Below are 22,818 nucleotides of genomic sequence, written 5' to 3'. Positions count from 1 at the left end.
ATCAATAAAAAACTCAAATATTTTGCAATTTCAGTCCAGTTTTCTAGATAGATACACCACATGCTTAAAAAACTTTGTAATCTGATTTATTTTATTTAGTTATTATTATATTATTTAGTTTAAAAGGATTTTATATGGGATTTACTTTATTATGCAGTTGGTGGTTGTGTGGCCCTATCGAGAAGTCTGGCTTACATTTACTTAATATCGACTTTGGAAGTATTAAAGCGCAGGAATCCTCAATTTGTGAATACAATAAACTAAGAAGCATTTGCCGTGCAGACTTGTTAAAACTCGCTACTAAGTACTTCTTCCGTAAAAAGTTGTGAGATTCGTGTAATACCAAGTCGATCAATTCATTCAGTCCCTGTCCCCACCCGTCTCAATTTATCCGCACATATTATGATCGTTGAAACTGAGATATACTCCAGAAACACGTACCTATATCAAGTAAAATCTCTACCAAATGTTGTCCTCAAAGACACGCTCGAAATTGTAATCATTTTGAAAAACATATCTTTAGCTATCGTTTATAATGGTTTTAAAAATCACGTCTAATATCTTGGCCTCCTGTGACAGTTGACTAGTGATGCAAGACTAGTCGTACATCCCATTTCATTTGAACGTGAAAAATAAACTATTATTGTCAGATGTCACTCGTCAGTTGCTCTTGACATTGACACTGACAGCACTTTAACATTTTCATATCTCAGGGCAGATGCCAAATGGCAATATGTAATAATTTTTAATAGTTCTAAGCACTTTGAATATTATAATATAAACAGTAGTTTAGCACAATCATGTAATATTAGAGCTAGAGAAATACGAGTCAAATATACTTATTACATATTTTAAAACAAACGGGTCAATTAGCAATATTATTATTATGTTTGGCTGGTCTGTTTTAGCGTTCAGTTTTCTTGTGGCTTTTTCTTATACCGTAGCTTCAGACGAGGCCAAATTAGACAAAAGTTTCATTGTGGATTGCAATAGTTTACGTCTAGGTCAATATATTTGTCCTGACCCCAGTATTAATCACATTGATCCTGAGACACAGCAATTAAAAGGATGTACTAAAGGAAAAGCTGAACCTTCTGAGGGGGAAGCTGAAGGTATGGGACTGTGGCAGTTTTTGTTAACTTAAATGCATCATACCAAAGAATGCAATATATATTTTTTTTCAGTTCAATGTATAGCTGCTGATGGTATTATTTGCAATGAAACAAACAATTCAACCTTTACTAGAAAAATGCCTTGTAAATGGACGTAAGAGTTTTCATTATTTCTTTATTATTACAGGATGATTTGCATTTATGCAATATTTACCAAATCAATGTGTTACAGGAATGGTTACTCACTAGAAATAACACTATTACTATCAGTTTTCCTTGGGATGTTTGGTTTGGATAGATTCTACTTGGGATATCCTGGTATTGGACTGGCAAAAATGTGTACACTGGGCTTTTTATTTCTGGGCCAACTCTTGGACATAATTTTAATAGCAGCACAGGTAAGTACAGTGACAAATGGCACTATTTTTAATTAATGAACACAGAGGGTATGTTGATTGCATGAAACATAATATATAGAAGTCTCTGTTTTAAAGTATGAAGACATATTCAAAGGTTCTTGACCAAACAGTACCCAATTTATCATAAAGAACATAATTATTTAGGTATTTTTTTAAAAACAAAACTACAGTAGAATCTTGATTAACCAGACTAATTGTTGTTGTTAGGCAATAGGATAATCAAATGTATGAAGAAAAGTGGGTTTGTGCACACAAAAACAAATACATATCAATAAAAATCAATGTTTTTTAAGAAATTATTGAAGAGATACAGTTTCTAACATGATGTAGGCACTTATTTCAGTACATATATTTTTTCTTTACATTACATTTGGTAATTGTCATTTAACATAACTTGTAAGCCGCTTTAACTCTCCTGTTTGCTTCATCATGAGATTAGTCCTACATCACTTCAAATTCATATGGGGTGGTGTTCATGTTTGCATACATTTGTAGGTATGTGATTGGTCACGGTTAGTAGTAAGAATAATCATGAAACCGTATAAATGAGGGCTGGATAATCAAGTTTCTATTGTACTAGAAGTATAGCTATTGCTCTAGTTCTACATTATGGGGGCACAATCACTGTATGTAAATGATCAAAATTGATTCTGTTACAGGTTGTTGGACCATCAGATGGTTCTGCATATGTAATACCATATTATGGGGCTGGGATCTCTGTAGTCCGGAGTGACAATGAAACATATCTGCTGCCCCAAGCAGATTGGCATAACATTACCTGACGGTGGGCCATCACATCCTCTGAAGTGGATGATGATTATGAATGGACCTAGTGAATTGTTTACATTTTTTTAACAATATGTTCAGAATTCATATATGATATGAATATAAATGATGTAAGCAGAATAAGTGCAACTATAAAACATATTTTGTATATTCCTTAAATTTACATTGTTCTTTTTTTTTTTAAATCATTTATTTTTGATACAACATTACAAAGCGATGTATACATATTATTCTACCAAACTGCCCAGCAGTTTGTCGGCAGTAATTCTTGTGTTTCGCAAATTATCAAATCAATATTATGTTTTTGTGTGTGACAATTTAAAAGTCCCTACTAGTATTTCTTAAGTCTATTTATTATGGACATTGTGCTAAGTAGAACTTTCGCAATAAATTTTTCACCTGATTTTTTGTTTTACAATTCAACAATTGTGACACTATATGGGTAGTTAATTCATTTATTAATGTAGGTATTACCCATTGCATGTTACGCGTACCATAATAATTACATATTTTAGGTGACACTAGCTTGTTTTTGTTAGATAGCCGAGTTGAGTAGGTATGCACTCTCTGTACTACGAATTTATTTATATCTCGATATTGTTCGATTAACATTAATAATTTTACCTTTTTATCAATTGGAATAATATTACATATTTTAAACAAGCGTTCATAGTTCCCGTTAAGTTTGTTTTTTATATTTCTGTTCACTAAGAGCTTCAATGTTATTTGCAAAGTTTTGATTTTATTTTTATTCGTAGTAAAAGTTAGTCCATAGCTACTCAATCCGTAACTAATTGTTGCCTCGACCAAAGAGTGATACAGGGTGTACAAAATATTTTTACTCACCGATGACTTTAAGTGATAAATTTTACCAAATACTGTGCGGAGTTTCGAACATACTGAGTTAACATGTGCATTCCATGAGAAATTTTTATCAACAATGAGCCCTAGATATTTATACGATGTTACCCGTTCCAACTGACTACATTGACATACTTGTGAGGAGCTATGCAAGCAAGAGTAACTATGTCCTATTATTTTAATTTTAATATCTTTATATTGACTATATGGTGAGAATATAGGCATACATTTTGTCTTTTCCATATTAATAATAATTCCATTGTCATGTGCCCATTTATTAATATTATTAAAATCTTGTTGCATTATGGTTTGAATAAGGTTTGGGTCTCTACTACTATACTATAAACATGTGTCATCAGCATACATATATGCTTTACAATTTTTTATAACTTTGCTCATACTGTTCACATGAATAATATATCCTATCGGACCAAATATGGAGCCAGTTGGAACACCATTTAATACTGTACCTGGATCACTCTCTGCTCCAAGGAAATTTACTTTAAGTAATAGTAAGCCTGTTTTTGAAATAGTTTTGGAACCAGATTTTAATAGGCTCTCGTATACCGCATTCATCCATAGACTGCAATAAGGCGTTTGAAGAGGTATTTGTTGTTAAGTCTAACTAGTTTTAATTAAACTTCAATAACCTGTCACTACACTATAAGATATTTTGTTTTGCCAGCAATAACTTCAGTGTTAAGATGTTAAAGTAAATAGTTAATCCTAAGGTTGAGGTATAACACAAGTATAACAGAATAAGTTATGATACTGAGGTTACTTCACTCAGTGACCTTCAATGTCGCCAAAGGCTGCTTTGATATCAATACAAACTAATTAGCATTGCTGATTAGCTTTATTTATTGTAAACTATTATATTTTATGAAATAGTTCACACAAACTTATAAACTCATAGCTTGATGAGACAAAGGACTCCTTGTTAGCCTAACCTTCATTTTTTGATAACAAGGCCCTGTATGTCATCATAACACAATCCAACAAATTTTATAAACACAAATTCTATGATAAAAAGTAATGAATATTATTTAGTTGCTCAGTTAGTCGTACCTGTGTATTAGTTTACATATATCAGGGATATATATATAGGGATTTTTATTTTAAAAAAATCAACAAAAACCAGCAATCTTTGACATTAATGCATTGCTCATGGTAGACAGATATCTGAATGTGACAGTGCAAATATTCAAAAATGTCTTTGGTGCATAATTAACATGTGTTTTAACAGTAGACACAACTGAATTGATAATTCATTTACATTTTCCACCATTCTTCAGTCAAAATGTGTTGCCTGTATTGCTGATGCTAATGGTTGTGTGAAAGTGGGCAACAATCACTGCCTACATTGTCAGCGATTAAATATGTGTTAACTATTAAAAAATGTGTGTATTATATTCAGTTTTAAAATTAAACAACATTCAATATATAAATATTTCACATTTAATCTAGTTTGTTTTAATTGCCTTGTGTTACTTTACAAGTTTAATGTTATTCTGCTATTTGTGTATTGTCATCGGGTATGGCATCTGGGCTCTCATGTAAGGAGACATCAGAAGATGGGGCAAGGAGTGTAAATATTACTGGTACATTAGCTAATAATGGATTATCATTCTTCTCTAATAGCCTTATCCATGACAGCAAAGAATCTCTGGAGGAAGTTCCTGCAATTATAATATTAATTATTAGCACAACAAACCAGAATAGTTCCAAAATTGTTATATACAATCTTATGTTGGGCGAGCATCATGCAGATTGCCAATAGGAGAGGTAATATGAGTGATGCAATTATTGATACATCTTTGGTGGCTGATTATAATCAGTAATTATTCTCACCTTAATAGTTTAGCAGTAATAGAGTTCCATAGAATTACAAATGATAATCAGAAAATGAATCATCCCTTTACAACATACTGTTGATTGACTAGTGTTAACAAATAGTAACTGACAAAATAGCATTCATCACAAAGTAATAATGATAAACATGAAACCTTTATATTTTATTACAGCTCATTTGGTTTTACACTGTTGGAACACAAAAAAGCTATCAATGCACCATGGCCACAATTGACGACATTAACTATAGTGGTTCACTGTAGTCACCATGATTATTTTGTGTTATTTATAACCTAAATGACTAGCATTTCATCTTTAACCTATATTACTATATTGGCTATCTACTTAATGGTTGGTAATAAGTAATAATAATCATAATTTAACAATAGCATTACCCGTTGCACAAACAGCCAGCACAGTTCCATCATCTTGTTCATGAACAGTACACTTAACTGATGGTAAAGTTACTCTTCCAATATACCCTGGTATTCCTTTGGGTTTATTAATTTTTGACACATCTGAAATTTTTTCACAAATAATGTGGCTAGCATAGCTAGAACTTAATACCACAAATTTATATCATTGATACTTTATTTTATACAGAAGCTCTTAGTTTGTTACTATTTTAGTCAAATTTATACAAGGGATTTTTTTAAATGAAATTTTGACAGATTTGTCATAAGATGCATGAAAGTACAGATGGACTTCATAATAGACAAAGTGAATGTGGATAGAAGAGTTGAGAAATTATATACTGAATTGGAGATGAGAGTAACAATAAAATAATACTATTAAAGTTCCAAAATCGGCATTAGATAGAGCTAGATTTTTCAGATACACCAAAACCAAGTGAGCACCCTATTCCCTCACAAAGTTTTGACCCTTATTTTGTGTATAAGATGGTTTATTTTGCAAGGTCTTATAGCTTGTTCCAAAAGCTTTCAGATACATTTACTCAAATCATCCTAATTATGAGCAATCTATTTTACATGTAAAATAACACACATTGACAGGACACTGTGTGAGCGCCAAAATCGTACCGATCTACAAAATTCGTGCGGATCAGGGAACATTTTCCTCAGGAAAAAGTGTATGGTCTAGCTACTTCTCTGGGATAATAATATACTTTAAGAAATCAAGAAATTAATAAGTCTGTTTAAGCACAATTATATTCTACATCAATACACTTCCACATGTTTCAACATACAAGTATTATTATTTTTGTTATTATAATTCAAGCCAAATTATACTTACCATCCAAATTTATATCATCTTTAGGCTCTTGCCTGAGTTTTCCTAAGAGAGTAAAATATGTAACAACCTGATCTCGTAAATAGACATTATATGGGCCCTTTATTATTAGGGGTTCACTGAGAGGTTGCTCTGCTAATAAAACTTGCTGTGTTCGGCTTTGTGCACTGATAATCCAAGTTTTATCTATGGCAGCTTGTATCTCTTCTGTCTGACAAAAACATCTGATTAAATGTAAATAATATAGATAGTGAATTTTATACATTAAAAAAGAAAGTAGACAATTTTTTTTAGGAGAATACTTGTAGTTAAAATGTAAACTAAAATTGCCAACACATTAAACATGATGATGATTGATTGGCAATAATGTAGGAAACATTGCTTTATGATATATATATCTTATATCTTTAAACAAGCAATTCTTATATATATATATCTGAATCTCGGAAACAGCTCCAACGATTTTCATAAAATTAAGTATGCAGGGGATATCGGGGGTGATAAATCGATCTAGCTAGGTTTCAATTAAAAAAAAATGGTTTTATCCATGTTTGAATGAGAAACAGCTACAATAACATTAGAATACAAAGGTAAATTTCGCCACTATATACAAGACTATTATAGCTCAGATGGGACATTGGGTGATCCGGAAAGCAGAAGACCCCGGTTCGAATCCAGATGTCCTATTAGTTTTTTTTGTTCAAGTTTTGTACATTCTTAAAAATCCGAGCAAGGCTCGGTCCTCCAGATATTATTATATGATTTGGCTACTAACTTAGTGAAATAATAGTGTATCACAAAATTGTATTACCTGCCACACATTTATTTTAGTATCTGGGTCAACAGATGTTATTCTTGCAATGGCCAGCTTAGACAGTTCTAAGACATCTCTTGGGAGTTCATCAGGTAAGTACCATGGACTAAGATTTTTAAATTTAGGCATCCAGTACATCATTCTCCAATATTTTCGCAGTGGTATACAACGTCGACCAAAAGTATTAAGAAGCATTTGTTCCATTTCAATATCAGGCATTACAGCTACAATCATTTGCATATATAACATAAAATAAATTTATAATTAATCAAAATGAACCATGTTCTAAAGTAGTAAATATAATGTACCATTGTCTTCCATTTGTTCCAAAAGATCAACAGCACACTGCTGTTGTTTTGGATAATGCAAAAACTCTGCTTGAAATATATTAGTAGGTATGAACTTTCCCTTTGGTAACACATCAATTAAAGCTTTATAGACTTCCAAGTCTTTCTGAACACCAAACTCTTTCATACGACTAAGAGCAGCATAAATAAATTCGACATGACCTCGTCGTCTCGGATCTCCATCTTCAAACATTTTGATTACCTGCAGATATGAGTCTTTTGTCTTTTGAGGTCTATTTCCAAAGGGGTCACGAATTATAACACTTTTGTCTGTACCTTTCCATTTTTTAAAAAGTAAGTTCGAAGATCTCACATTAAGAATGTTTTTAAATAGGTTCGCAGCCATCCTTTGCTTTGACTAATAATTTAAGACATAATATTCTATGAATTATATGTCTAAAAATTTATAATAATATTAATACAAGCCTCTTTTTTATAACAAAATATCAATGATTGTAAGATTGAAGATTTCTTAGGTTAGAAATTTCAAATTAGAATAGGAGTAGAAGGAACCTACTATTTACATTTACAATATAAAATGGAAATGTGTCAAATTTCAATGTCGTCTTAAATTTATTTTTTATGTTTATTTAAAGGGATGCAAGTTGTTAAGCTTTAAAATATGCTGTATTGTATATTATTGGTTTCCTGATAGATTTTATTCAATGAAAATAAATATCCCTGTGTAAATAATACTCTTTCGTTAAATAAATAATAAATGCTTTAAATTATAATGCTAATCTACATGGGAAAAATAGCAAAAGTGGTAATTTTTTATAGTAGCAACACTGCATGTCCGAAAATTATTTTCTTTATTTTGACATTTTATTACATGTCACAACAATTCAAAACACAAATTTATATTTAGTCTGAAATCGTGTGTTGCGGAGGTATTACGTTTCTACCTGATAAAAGTTTTGGTGCGAATCATTTACGTGTGCTTACACTAACTTGTATTTAAAGTGAAATTGCTACTGAAATAAATTACCAGCACAAGGAAGGGATTTTTAAATAAATCTGAATAAACTGATACCTAATATGATTTCATTCTTAGATATTTTCATTTTTTTTTCTACAACTGTGTTAGTGTTTTCCAAAATCGGTAAGTGGAAAAAGTTCACTTACTGTATAGTTTTATATCCTATTTATCCTAAGAATTACTGAGTTCCAGTATTACGTTACAATAATATTTAGGTAATTTGGACACTTAATTTATACAGATTAATGTTTTACGACTAAATAGGCTCAAGGTTCTATGTATAGCCTATAATATATATATATGTATAGGTAATAATATCTTAATTATAATACAGAGGGTTTTATTATTAATATTGAAATTTTAGTTTAGGTATAGGTATTAAACGAAATCTTTTATCGTAATATTCACTACCTTCGGTCAGCCGAATGTTTCGCACGTATCAAGAACCGATATTATTTTATTAATCCATATTATGTAGGAGTAATAATTAATATATTAGAAAAATATACGTACCTATACGATCTTGATGTTACACTAATATTGATGCTGTTTTAAAACTAAAACCTTAGAACCTCCTTCTGTTATTGAAGTCAGTTCGTAAACGATGTACCTACCTACCCACCTATGCAAAACCAGTGGCGGTTTTTCAATAGACTGCGTAGGATGAAGTTTACTGCTTAGGGCAGCAGCAGATTTCAGAAGCGACTTATACTCTGGTAGGTATGGAAGTAATTGTATAATGTAACAGATACTAGTTGATTCATATTGTGTACCTATATTACCTACCTTTATACAAATATGTTTACAACTTACACTCATAATTTTCGTTTTAGTTAGTACCTACGTGGTAACTTTTTGTGTGAATGATTTCCTAACTATTTACACTCCTGAAAATGAAAAATACTTTCTTCCATTCAGAACTCACAACACTGGGAATAAGTGGGTAGATATCAATTTTTGCTCTGTTCATTCTTTGGCGTATCAGAGGTTAAATTTAGTGGCAACTGTGGCTGATGAATCTATCACACTAGCTTTTTGTTTTCTGATGTTGTTAAAAGAAATTAATGTTTTTTACCCGTTGATACAAAAAGTATGACGCCACTTTTGCAAGAATTAAATAAATTGCAAAAGAATGTATAACTGACGTGTTCGTTAAGTTAAAGAGAAGGAACGTAGAACTGTTAGTCTTGTATCCAAGTAAAACTTCAGAATCAATCATCCTAGATATAGTTCAAAAACCCTTAACCCGAAACGAACCGACGGATTTTTTACTAAAACAGATAGTTAAAAATCAAATTATTCTTTTTAAAGTAGGTATTAGTACGCAAAATACAGATGAAATATATATATTATAACTGCAAGTTCAGGCTAACTAGGGCGGCCACCTTTTTTTTCTGTGCGAATATAGTATTTTTGGAGTCGGTAACTAACCAAAAAAATATACTAGACAGGGAATTAACTAAACAAAATATTTTAAAATCTTTTCCTTGTATACTTTTTTCTGATTTGCCCTTTTATTAATAGGTTTTTTCATCATGGATAAAATATGCGCTCTCTATGACGATAAAATACATATTTTTAAAATAATACTAGGTAGACCTTAAATAGTAGTAAGATAATGTATATATAGTAGGGTTGGCAACCCTTCTATACCCTCAAGAATATCCGGAAGTAATTGAAATAAATAAACGCATTGGGCCTACTACAGATTCAATGAAAAGTTTTCATTTTAAACCAAAATGCATAAATAGTCATCATCGACTTGTAAGCTAAAAAATATTTGAAAGATAAGCGAATGGTTTCAGACTTGGGTGGAGAATGCATGCCAGGTTGTGAATATTTGAAAAGTCTATAAGTATGTATTATTCGTTTCTGCAAAAACAGTTTGCAATACATTTATTTATTAATTATGCGTACAGGCTACGAAAATCCATAATTATCCAAATTTTGTGAGCTTTCTTGTTTGTAAGCCAAGATTTGTCTTAAATCGATTCGAGACGTGTTTCGCCTCTACACGAGGCATCCTCAGTAGATTTTGACTCACCAAATTCTGCCACGAGACTCTTATTTAAAAATTGAAATTAGTTCCGTTGCTCTATCTAAAGCCAGCCAGAAAAATTATACAGATAAGAGAAGCTTTTCTTGCTTAAAACGGGTAAACAATTATCGAAGATCTGACTAATAGTCTCTCGTGTATTGTGCAGAGTTAAAATTAATAAATAAAATTTCTAACGACGATATGATAGATGATTTTGCGAATATATCAAAAATTATAAATCTTTCGTAACAAAATTATTTAAACTTCAGTGTCCTCAGACAAGCTTTGTCTGATGTATTCGAAAATAACTTTATTCCAGCAATAAAATAATGTGTTACGCAGATTATATTTTTAATCAATCTGCTTTGTTACGGTGACCGATACTGACGTTACTTCAGAAATCATAGTTAAGGCGATGTCTTATGCTATATCCACACTAGCATGATAGTGCTAAAGTTTATAGCATTAATTAAAGCATTACATAGGTGTGTCTACGTTTTATGGTGATAATTTAGGAATGCACATCAATATGGGATAATGTATTGTGGGATATTACATTGATTCTCGCGTCAATTTTCGTCGATACGAGAAAGAATATCGCCGCTGGAGCTTTATTGATTGATATTGCTAAATTACTGCCATAAATCGTGTCTACACGTGGGTGTCGCTTTAATAATTTTGACCATAAACTATGTCATATCACGATAGTGTGTCCGTAGCATTAGCCAATACACTCAATGGTACAGTTTATATGCTGATACCTTAGGTAAAGACTGTTAACACATTGTATTTATAACCCAACTAGTGAGGGAATTTCTTAAGATAAGTAACCATCATTAATTGTTATGATGAACGTTAATTTAATATTAATAATGCACAATAACACTAAAATATTTGATATCCGTTTGGCGTTAATTATTCGTTTAGTTTTTTTTTTAAATTAAAATAATTAATGTAAGTACGTACGTATCCTTAAAAACATGCAAATGTACAATAAAATTCGATTTAAGTTAAAATGCGGAAGCAAACCAGTCTGCTACAATGCAACCTGTATAACTTAGTTTAAATATAACTTAGTTATACAATATGTTCTTGGTTTAGTAATTAATCTGCTACTTTCAAGTGCATACTTTAAATGTCAATCCCGTCATCTCAGTACTTAGTAAGCATTCACCATTAACGTTTTTAGATATCTTTAAATAAGAGATTTCCACCTATTTATTGACTCATCACGATATCTCTGGAACCATAAGGCGTAGAGACTTGAAATATGGTACGAATATTCCTTTCGCTGAGTAGAGGTCGGCTTAATTTTTTTTTTATTATGAACAGAACAACGTCTGTCGGATCAGGTAGTTTAATCTTATATATAAAATTCTCGTGTTAGTTACATTACACCTCCGAAACGGCTTTACTGATATTTGTCAATTTTTATATGCATATTCAGTACGTCTGAGAATCGGCTACCATCTATTTTTCATCCTCCTAAATGTTAAGGGTGGACTACCCTTACCCCATTTTTTTTTATTTTAATTTTATTATGATTAACATTGAAAAATACATACAAATTAAAATTTTCGCCCTTCTACGATCTACAACTATTTTTGTATCAATATTTTATATTATTCTGTTCCATCCACCCAACCGATATAGGGTTGCAAGATGGCAATCGAATACAATAATTGTAGTACAATATATATGGTAGGTCTAAGAATCGGTTGCATCAACATTTTAATAATTGATTTTTTTTTAATATGTTATATGGCAATACGGCGTTTGCTGGGTCAGCTACATATATATAATATATACCTAATATTAGAGATCCCGACGGAGATTGTCATGTGTAATGTCAATGTCATATTTGTTAAATAAAATATAATAATATGTTTATTATGTTATTAAATATAGTGTACTGTTAAACATCAGCAGCCTGCAATGACATTAGATACATGCAGACCAATCACGTCGTATAAAAACAAAGCTGAAATATGTAACATGCCACAAATGACAGCAAGAAAAGTGTGCTTATATTCTCAAAAAGCACATATTTTCCGCTACACTATCAGACTGCTCATGATATGTCCTTATATGTCTATAGAACGTCATTGCCCATATCCCTCAATCTCAGATCTCACTAAAAACGTTCCACATTCAAATTCATTTCAAAAATTCAAATTCATCTCATTTTATACATGACGCGTTTCCTATCACGCATGCAGCGCGCGCGCGTAATGCGGGCTGTTTGCAGGTGGACATGGTAACGGAATATTTGAATGTGATTTTCGACTCCTTCAAAACGTCGGATTAATGTAAAACTTTCCACTTTTAACAAGTATTGGTGTCAATATAGTAATTTATTCTGTTCCATTTTTCGTATCGACATCTTCCAGATTTAAGCGATTTTTTATTCGGTAGTGCTTTACATCATTTGCGAAAATGTATTTTATCATAAAAAAGTGTGGGGTTTATTTTAGGATATCTTCAAATTGACTCTTATTTTACCAATATTTTAAATCAAATATTAATAGGAAAGTGACATGAAGCACCCCAAATATGTTTTATTTATTTTTTCCAATTATGTAAATTTAAACTTAATAACACTAAATTTTTGTTTGAAAGGGTAATTTATACGTCTAGATAGTCTCTTGTTATATTAGTGTTGTGTGCCTGACAAGCTCGCAATTTGTATGACACTTTGTGTTAGTGTGCGTGAATTGGTTAAAATAGAGGTTAGTTCTAAAGTGTATATTTTTTCAACGTTTTCACAGCTGTCATAGTGTATCAAGACGAATACATGATCTAAGTTTAAAAAATACTATAGAACGTTTATGTTTTAAATCTAAAACTAAAAACTTCTCGATTGTTACAATAGGAAAATAATTTCTATTGAGTAAATGCATGTGAATAATAGAAAATTCATTCCCCCTTAAGTCAACATTTTTTTAATCATAAATTTTACCTATATTGATGTTGAGAATAAGAAATGGGGCTGTCGCATCGTTATACTAATTTTTATTTCTTGAATTCAAGTTTCAATGACGCATAAAAATATTATTTTTTCACAGAGAAAAAATTCTGTTCAAATTAAAACTTGCAGTATAATAATTTGTGATGGCGGCAGTAATTACAAGATGGTCGCGCCATAGAACAATTTGATTACCTTACCCGTGTAAAAGGTTATCGTGTGCTTAATTATTGCTCTCAAGCACATCCTTATCAATTGCAGTAATTATCAAATTTTGCACTATGACACCACAATAAAACTTAACGAAAACGTGATAACAGACAATTATCGCCATGACAGTTGCTCAGTGGTTATGAACTTTCGAACTTTCGCGAAACTACATAATTCTGGAATCATTGTATAAGTGCGGCAACTAATACTAGGCCCAAATGGGCATTCTCAGGCCAGTCTCGAACAGTATGTGACGTTAACGTGCCTCATGTTCTGTTAAACTTTGCTTATAAATTATAATTGCAACTAAAATACCGGGTTGCGAAATAAAACTTTGTAAAAGAATACTAAAAGAAATAAGAAACACACAGGCATAACAGATTATAATTATTTTGTATTTTATTAATTTAAATTAAAAATAACACGAAGCGTGTGTTACAAGATTTGAAAGATGCCACAAAAAAGCAATTGTTATTAGGTGGTGCGGTATCTAGTTGTAGCGCAGCGGAGACCAATCCTTAATCTAAGGTCAATACTTTAAAAGTATTGTTATTTGTTTCAAGTAATACGTTTATAATCTCATAATAATACGAAATAACATAATGATACGAACATATATAAAACAAATAACTGAACAGCAATACTGTTGAATACCAAAAAGATAAACAGTGATAACCCTCACTTCTAGGATTAATAAACAAATAAAATTTGAAAAACAACCTGAGAGTTAAACAAACCAAACAAGATTTTATGACAATACGTCACTCGAACGGTTAGCTCAGTTGGTTAGAGCACTGGCACGGAACGCTAGAGGTAGTGGATTCGAGGCCCGCATCGTTCATAAAATTTTTAATTTTCAAATTTTATTTGTGTATTAATCCTAGAAGTGATTGTTATCACTTTAAAACATAATAAATTGTTTAGATTTACAAGAGCGACATCTCAAATCAATTTCCTAATATGCAAATATTGGGGTTGAGCAGGTTATCAACTGTAAGGTAGATCCTGTAGATGAAGCCACAACCTGAGAGTTGAACAAAGCATACAAGATATTTTTATGACGATACGTCACTCGAACGGTTAGCTCAGTTGGTTAGAGTATGATGAATAAGTAGATGTAATCTGTGAACCGCATTAACATTAACTAACAAAAATAGAACAATAAATTTTGGGGGTTTGCCATACTTAGAACTGAAACTCAATTTTTTTTCATCAAACCCATACGTTTGGGGTATCTGCGGATAGGTCTTCAAAAATGATATTGAGGTTTCTAACATAATTTGTAGCTACATAATATAATTATAATATAAAAAAAATTAAATACATATTATCACAAATAGTATTTTTAAAGTTTTAAGTATTAAATTTAATCCAAATTTATTAGTGATGACTGAAAAAAACTATGCATCATCAAAATAATTAAGAATCTGTTTAAGCTGTTTTTTATGATATAATCAAGTAATTACAAATTTATAGTTTTAAGATTTTTTACTTACGTATAGTATAAGACGGTAGAAGTAAATCTTTCTATTTATACATAAAATATTTTCAATATTAATATGGTCACTATAAGATGTTGTTAGGCTAGCTAAATACGTTATTGTAACTTAATACAGAAGGACCCAAGTAGGGACTAAATAAATTTATTGAAGTAGGCGTTACTTTGCGGATATCCATAATTATACAAATGATTTAAGTTTTCTTTAGTGTTAATTCCGCCAATATTTGTTTTTAAACAATTCGACACGTGTTTCGCCTCTTTGAGTCTCGTGCCAGATGTTGGCGAGACAACACGTCCTGAGGATGCCTCGTGTAGAGGCGAAACACGCGTCCAATTGTTTAAAAACAAATATTCGCGGAATTAACACTAAAGAAAACTTAAATCATTTGTATACTAAATAAATTGACCGAATGGGCATTACATGGATCTCACATCTTTTTCCGGTAGAAGAACTGAGTTGGATCACGCGGAGTGTTCCGAAGAGCTGTTTCAACTGATTCCAGCCCCGGAATTGCACCTTCGCACGCCACCTATTGGGATATCATCCTCACCATCTGGATGTGTGGCGGTCCTCCACGGTGCGGTTTTCAAGCAGCTTTCTTCCACGTACCTTAGTAGGTATGTACCTTAGTAGGTACGTACCAAAGATGTGGAATTAGCTTCCTTGAACTGTGTTTTTGGAATGATACAACATGGATAACTTCAAAAAAAGCGCGTACACCCTCAGTCACTCCTTAAAGACTGGCGACGTTCCTGTGGTTCCTCTGACTTTTGATGATTTGCCAGTCAGTCAGACAGTCAGTGAGTGACTTTATATTACATATTTATTAGTGATATTCTTGATAATAATTTACGTTCATATGCACATTAGCAAATTTGCTAGAAACGCAGTGATAATCATAATGTTAACACCTGGAACAAACATATTAACCACGTTATTCTTACTACTCAGTTAAGTTGAGTTAGTAAGTCTTTATATATATAGTGTTTTACAACATGATCCCAATCCCATGAGGACAAATTTAGCACATTTTAGTTACTTTAATTTTACTTTTTACTTGGCACCCCTTTACAGTGTCTAAAATTTTTTGTAACTATGGGTCTTATTATGCCTGCATTAAATGCCTTTTATTTATTTGTGTTACGAAATTCAAAAGAATTATTAAACACGTTTATGTGGTACAGGTTACTATAACATGATATGACTTTCTTAATGATATTACAGAATGGGAATGGAGCGACCTACTCAGGCTATTTAGTAATTAATTTTATTTTACGATATTATATTGTTACGAAATACTATAAAAAAAAAGAAACTCGCTCATTTCCCTGCGCTCATTTTTCTTAGCTCTAAAGCATTCTTTTTCGAATTCAAGGCTTTTGATGAAAAATACTTATTTTGAATAAAAATACTTATTTGAATTGAAATATTAATGCTTATGTGTTATTTTTGGATGGAGCTGAGAATATAATAAGATGTGAGGATTTTTTACACGCTTTTTATTAGCTTCACCTGTATGTATGTTTGTTTGTAAACGACTCGTTTGGTCGCTATTTTGACCCACTTGAAACGGCCAGATTTTCTTCAAATTTCGAAGATATGTCGAGGACCTATGACAATACATTAATTTGATAAAATTATTACAGTTTTCAATTTGCAAAATAAGATTTTTATTAATTTATATAATTTTTTCATCTTTCGTCGAAAAGGCAGGTATTGATGTTCATTTTAAATGTCAGCCATTATCTTTCAACCAAAGCATGTTTATTTGTTTTTTTAAATTATTTTTTTTAATCGCTTTTAAGTAATTCTGTGTTCTTACTTCTACATGAAGTTGATAATGTATTAAACTGTCCCGGATCCGAAACATTAAATACATAACAATTTATCGCCACGGTCGAGTAAAAAAAGAAGGACTCCGCACCGTGATATACGGGGGATACTAGTTACACAATTTTTTCACCCTTAAATAATCATATATAATTTGTGGCCACAAATTCTTTTATGGCATCGTTTTGCCACTTTTTCACAACGCACAATGGCATTTTTAAAATATTTTATTGCGCCGCAAACTGAACTGTCACAGATGACGGCAAATCTCATAATGGCGGCCGATCGGCATGTATTAGTGTAAGTGTGGTGCTATGTACTTACACGTTTACCGGCTTGTTTTGGTGCTTCTCTGTTATGTAAGATGACACGGATTCCTTCTTTTTTTACTCGTCTGTGTTTATCGCATGAAATATTTATTGTATGACATTTGTGCGCAAATGTATAAATATGTAATTGATGAAGTGTTTTCAAGGTTAAAATACTTAAGAGATATTATTTCAGCTTTGTTTTAAATTTATTATTGTTACTTTCATGTCTGATATGCGAGGGTAAATTGTTCAGCATGCTATGTATGGTATGCGTTTCCTTAAGACCGTATGAGCGATTGTTCATTCGATTTGGAATGGCATCTACAAAAATGTAAAGTATGCATAAAGAAATAAAATTGTTATATATTGAAGTAGGCGTTACTTTGCGGAAATCCATAATTATACAAATTATTTAAAATTTCTTTAGTGTTAATTCCGCCAATATTTGTTTTTAAACAATTCGACACGTGTTTCGCCTCTATCTCGTGCCAGATTTTGGCGAGACAACACGTCCTGAGGTTCGTGTAGAGGCGAAACACGTGTCGAATTGTTTAAAAACAAATATTGGCGGAATGAACACTAAAGAAAACTCAAATCATTTGTGCAATTGTTATTAACAAATGATATGAAAATGGATAGTATTTATTTTCATGTTAATGACTCAGAAACTATTAAATGTTCAAAGGAATTCCGAAGGTTTTTAAAGAGGAGAAATTTATCTCTATTATTTATAATTTTAATTCAACGCCGACAGTAGGTAGGTTTAATTTTATTAAATTCTTGTATCACTCAAAAACTCGAAAGAATTGTTAAATCGCCGTTGAAAAAACATTTTTGTTCATTGTGCTACTATTTAATTTTTTAATTATTTATATTAAATTAAATTTTATATAAAATGTATATATAACATTTATATAAAATTAAATATTATTGTTTAATTGAATTTATTATTATAATGTTCATTTACAATTTATTTCCCAATCTCTGTTATCTTAAATAACTAAATATAAAAGTTTTTATAATACTTATATCTATTAAGTTTGGCTTCTCCACGTTCCTATGCAAAGATATACTTAGCAAGATCACGCGATAAAAGTTAATTTGAGTAATTAATTTCAATGCAATTAGATTGCAATAGCAATGCAAAATTATTTTTTTTATATTTTTTTGTTTAGGTACTTAAAAAAATATTATTAACAAAATTTTGTTTTTTTATGACAATAAGGGACGAGACGAGCAGGACGTTCAGCTCATTATTATTATTACGCCCTGCTATTGATACGCCCTGCCTAATTTACAACTACAATGCATTGCCGCTCAGGATTCTTGAAAAACCCAAAAATACTAAGCGGTACTACAATTATTGCGCTCGTCACCTCTCACGGCGCCCTTCAGACCGAAACACAAAAACATACAACAAATTTTACACATTACTGCTTCACCTCAGGAAAAGGTGCCGTTGGGTAGTAGTACTAGTAAAGGTAGATGGGTACCACACTCATAATGTAGCCGGCATCCTGTGCAAAGGAACCTCCCACTGGTAAAAAATGAATATTATTTATAATATCGTTTGTTGGAAATTAATAGTTTATGAGTAATTAGATAAAAATTAAACAGTTACAAGCCTGGCAAATATGATTTCCATTGATACAGATATAATAGTATTCTATGTATGATTTAGTTTAGTGTGTAATTTCTCTTTGTTATGGTTTAAACAATTTATTACAGTCCACATTTTAAAAGGTTTATTTTTACAATTCGATATCATTTTATAACATTACTAGTTGACCCAGCAAACGTTGTATTGCCGATATTAAAATCGCGATACAAAAGTAACTGTTGATCGTAGATGGGTGAAAATTTGAAATTGTATGTATTTTTTAATGCTGACTCATAATCAAACAAATTTAAAAAGAATGTCAAAAAAATAAAATGAAAAAAATTCGTGTGTAACACCCTTAACATTTAGGGGGATGAAAAATAGATGTTGCCCGATTCTCAGACCTACCCAATATGCACTCAAAATTTCATGAGAATCGGTCAAGCCGTTTCGGAGGAGTTCAAAGTTTAACACCATGACACGAGAATTTTATATATTAGATTGCGCATTCAATGTCGGTATATTGATAACGACGACATTCTTTATATTCTTCAAATTGTATTCAATGCTTCAGGATTATTTTTGGTTTGAAGCCATAATGTGTTCTTGCGTTTTATGTCAGCTGATATACTTTTATTTATGTGCGTCCTGTTTAGGGTTATGAATTACTTTCCATGTTTTGTCCTCAAAAATTATATACTTATCGATACCGTTTATTGTTTTGGTTCTATTAATTGCTTCATAAAATATAATGAATGAATGAAAACGTCTAGATAAATTATGATAGTTGTGAATACGTCAAAAAAAATGAGGCTGACATTAACACAAAGTAACATACAAATCGCGAGTGTAAGACGTAGTTTGTCACGCACACTACAGTAATAAACCTAGCCAGTGGGAGGCTCCTTTGCACAGGATGCCGGCTAGATTGTGGGTAACACAACGGCGTCCATTTCTGCCGTGAAGCAGTAATGTGTTAACATTATTGTGTTTCGGTCTGAAGGGCGCCGTTTGAAAATACTGGGCAAATGAGACTTAACATGTTATGTCTCAAGGTGGCGAGCGCAATTTTTGGTATTTTCAAGATCCTGAGCGGCACTGCATTATACAGGGCAGGGCGTATCAATTATCATCTGTGAGCGTCCTGCTCGTCTCATCCCCTATTTTCATAAAAAGAGGCCTTGTTTCATCACCATGAGGCTCTGTCTAGATGTATAAGTTATCTATGCTAAAAAAATCTATTATTATTAAACTGATTGCCTGTTTAGGTTATGTAGAAACGTAACTATGAATTATTAATAAGATATAGCCTTGAGTATACCGCGGAGTATGGCCGCGGCCTCGTAGGAAGTCTTATAACGCGTGTGTTCAATATAATTCACTAATTTATCCATATTGAGAGACTGATGGATTTTCTTGGTTCGCCGAATGAGTCAACACGCCTGCGATGTCTCTTAATCATGTCGAAACCTATAATTGCTAAAATTAAAATATTTTTATTCAAAAATGCGATTCAAAATCACTAATTGAACGTTAAAAAACTACCACCCATTCGAAATAGTATGCCTTACCTGAGAAGAACGGGCGCAAGAATTATAGCCGGGCTTTACAATATATTATGTAGTATCGTTAAATTTATATTTAAATAGCCTTTGGGATGTCGCTCTAATTCCAGTCTGTGGTATCATTAATTATGTTATAGTAACCTTTACCACACAAACGTTTTTTAGCAATTCTTTTGAAATTGGTAATACATTTGTTCTAAGTATATTTATTTCAACCCTCTTTACCTTATTCCTTCTCAAATGCAACGGAATGCTCGATATGTACCTCAGTGTAACATTTAAAATTATTTAGTTTTGCCATTAATTTGTATATAAATATGATAAAATCGTAAGCGTTCTAATGGTCTCATTCATTATGCATTTTTGGAGGCTAAAAACGTCGTTAATATACTTGTTAAAAATGGTATTAATAATATCATATTAGAGCTAAAATACTCATTACTTTTACGATAAAGTTCTAATGTAACTTAAAGAAGCTAGGACTATAAACTACCTTATATAAACCTATTTTAAGACCTTGATAGCAAACGATATCCAACATCGGTTAGCTGTTTATAAATTGCCATTGGTTTTCGATGTAAGTCAGTTTATTATATTAAGGTGGGGTCACATAAGGCAAGGGAACAATTCTGGCCTCATAACGCGTTGAAATATCAGCCCAGTATTTAATAATTGATTCTTCCCAAGGAAATTTGAAATTATCTTCTTTGTATACATTTTTGACAATTTCTGTTTGGGTAATTTTGACACAAAGAGTTGTCCATTTTCAGATACAAAAACTCGAAAAAGGCATGCATATCATTATTGTATGTATTACATAATATATATACTATCTTTAACCGTATGTGTAATATAAATATAAATGCCATTTAACATTAGGTATTTTAGAAGTCTATCCTTAATAAAATCTTCTATTACCCGGATAAAGCACAAACACTATTAGACACGAGATAAAAATCATTATGCATAAGATAACGTAATAAAATGATTATAAAAAATAATCAAATACGACATATTATGATCAGTTCGACAGTCTCAATGACCTTCAATTATGTAAATAAAGCACTTATTAAATAACCTTCCGGATTCCGCCATTTTCGAAGTTTTTCGAATATCTTCATTAAAAAACAGTGAACGTAACGTAACTAAAATAAACCAGTGTAATTATCGTAGTAAAGTATTTTACTGACAGCTTTGTCATAATTTTAATCTGTTTTTGTTGATCTTAATATTTACGTAAAGAAGAAAAATTTGTTGCCTCTCAATATTATTGATAATGTTATGTGTATATAAACATCTTAACGAATTACTAAAAACTGTGATGATGATGACGTTATGCCTAAAATCAGTCTTTTGTTGTGCGTTCTCTATTCTGAGGCATGCTTTTTCGAATGTGTGGTAGTTTTTGAGTTTCAATGAGGGGTTATAAATCCTATTTTGAATAAAAAATATTTCAATTACAGTTTATTATGTCAATTTGGAATAAAATATTTATTTATAGGGTACTGTCGATGGTATTCGAGATGTAAAAACAGTGGAAGTGAGTGATCCCCTAAACATTAATTCGGCAGGAAACAAGTTAAAGCTTGAGTTACAAATTTGTTAAATCACCAAACGAGACGATATCCGTCAAGTTCGTAGGAGAACCCATTATGAACTGGATTGCAAACCAGGAAATGTCAAATGTATAGAGAAAATAAGTATCAATCATGATGCGTTCATAGTAATAATAATAATATTGACGCACTTTTTACACAAATTATCTTGTCCCAAATAAGGCATATATATAGCCTGTGTTATATGTTGCAAGACAACGATATATTTAATACAATATACTTACTTAAACATACATAAATACATATAAACATCCATGATTCGGAAACAAACATCAATATTCATCATATAAATGCTTGCACCTGCCGGGATTCGAACCCAGGACCTCTAGCTTAGTAGGTAGGATCGCTAACCACTCGGCTATACAGGTCGTCGGTATAGTATAAAGTTGTTTTGAACAATATACCTAAATTGATATATATATATATATATAGAAGACAAATATAATATAATGAAGGGTCATTAAATAACACGTGAAGCAGTAATGTTTGTCGCGATAATGCTTCTAACTCGTAACCCGACAAAAGTTGTGAGAGCTCAGCGGTCCGTGCAAAAAGTTATCCTTCGTGTGCGGCTGTGATGACAAATGACTGAACGCAGACGTCAGCAAATGGCCGCTTTGCTTCACGATGATCTGTAATTCTGTGTGGCTCAGCTATTCACTGGGGACCGACTTCATTGAGATAACACTGATTTATTACGTTTTTATCACCGCATATTTACTAGGTGTTCTGCTCTCTTTCTTATTGTACTTATTATATGT

At 31.6% G+C, this 22,818-nt stretch overlaps 3 protein-coding genes across 3 annotated transcripts in view; 2 read left to right on the top strand and 1 right to left on the bottom strand.

The window, feature by feature from the left end:
- Positions 1 to 710: 710 nt before the first annotated feature.
- Positions 711 to 4,640, top strand: LOC126978490 (TM2 domain-containing protein CG10795). Its single transcript, XM_050827323.1, has 4 exons — positions 711 to 1,112; positions 1,185 to 1,266; positions 1,345 to 1,510; positions 2,191 to 4,640. Exons 1-4 carry the CDS (start codon positions 887 to 889, stop codon positions 2,311 to 2,313), a joined length of 597 nt encoding a protein of 198 aa, XP_050683280.1. The 5' UTR covers positions 711 to 886; the 3' UTR covers positions 2,314 to 4,640.
- Positions 4,614 to 7,965, bottom strand: LOC126978481 (evolutionarily conserved signaling intermediate in Toll pathway, mitochondrial). The gene is made up of 5 exons (XM_050827304.1): positions 7,403 to 7,965; positions 7,092 to 7,318; positions 6,284 to 6,491; positions 5,425 to 5,547; positions 4,614 to 4,857 (listed from the first exon to the last, which is right to left on the bottom strand). Exons 1-5 carry the CDS (start codon positions 7,785 to 7,787, stop codon positions 4,685 to 4,687), a joined length of 1,116 nt encoding a protein of 371 aa, XP_050683261.1. The 5' UTR covers positions 7,788 to 7,965; the 3' UTR covers positions 4,614 to 4,684.
- A 358-nt stretch (positions 7,966 to 8,323) lies between these two features.
- The window catches only part of LOC126978487 (uncharacterized), a 36,459-nt gene continuing 21,964 nt past the window's right edge, over positions 8,324 to 22,818 (top strand). Inside the window, exon 1 of the mRNA XM_050827318.1 lies at positions 8,324 to 8,543. Coding sequence (XP_050683275.1) covers positions 8,480 to 8,543 — 64 coding nt within the window. The 5' untranslated portion in view covers positions 8,324 to 8,479. The remainder of the gene's footprint in view (positions 8,544 to 22,818) is intronic.

Source organism: Leptidea sinapis, chromosome Z, assembly GCF_905404315.1.
Source record: "Leptidea sinapis chromosome Z, ilLepSina1.1, whole genome shotgun sequence".
NCBI classification, from domain to species: Eukaryota; Metazoa; Arthropoda; class Insecta; order Lepidoptera; family Pieridae; genus Leptidea; species Leptidea sinapis.
This window is presented reverse-complemented; position numbering and strand designations above follow the sequence as displayed.

Coding starts and splice junctions, on each gene's coding strand:
- LOC126978481 (XM_050827304.1), bottom strand. CDS start 7,787: ATGGCTGCGAACCTATTTAAAAACATTCTTAATGTGAGATCTTCGAAC. Junction 6,492..7,091: donor CTAAAATAAATGTGTGGCAG/GTAATACAATTT, acceptor TGTTTTTGTCAG/ACAGAAGAGATACAAGCTGC. Junction 5,548..6,283: donor AGATGATATAAATTTGGATG/GTAAGTATAATT, acceptor AAAAAATTTCAG/ATGTGTCAAAAATTAATAAA.
- LOC126978490 (XM_050827323.1), top strand. CDS start 887: ATGTTTGGCTGGTCTGTTTTAGCGTTCAGTTTTCTTGTGGCTTTTTCT. Junction 1,113..1,184: donor TTCTGAGGGGGAAGCTGAAG/GTATGGGACTGT, acceptor ATTTTTTTTCAG/TTCAATGTATAGCTGCTGAT. Junction 1,511..2,190: donor TAATTTTAATAGCAGCACAG/GTAAGTACAGTG, acceptor ATTCTGTTACAG/GTTGTTGGACCATCAGATGG.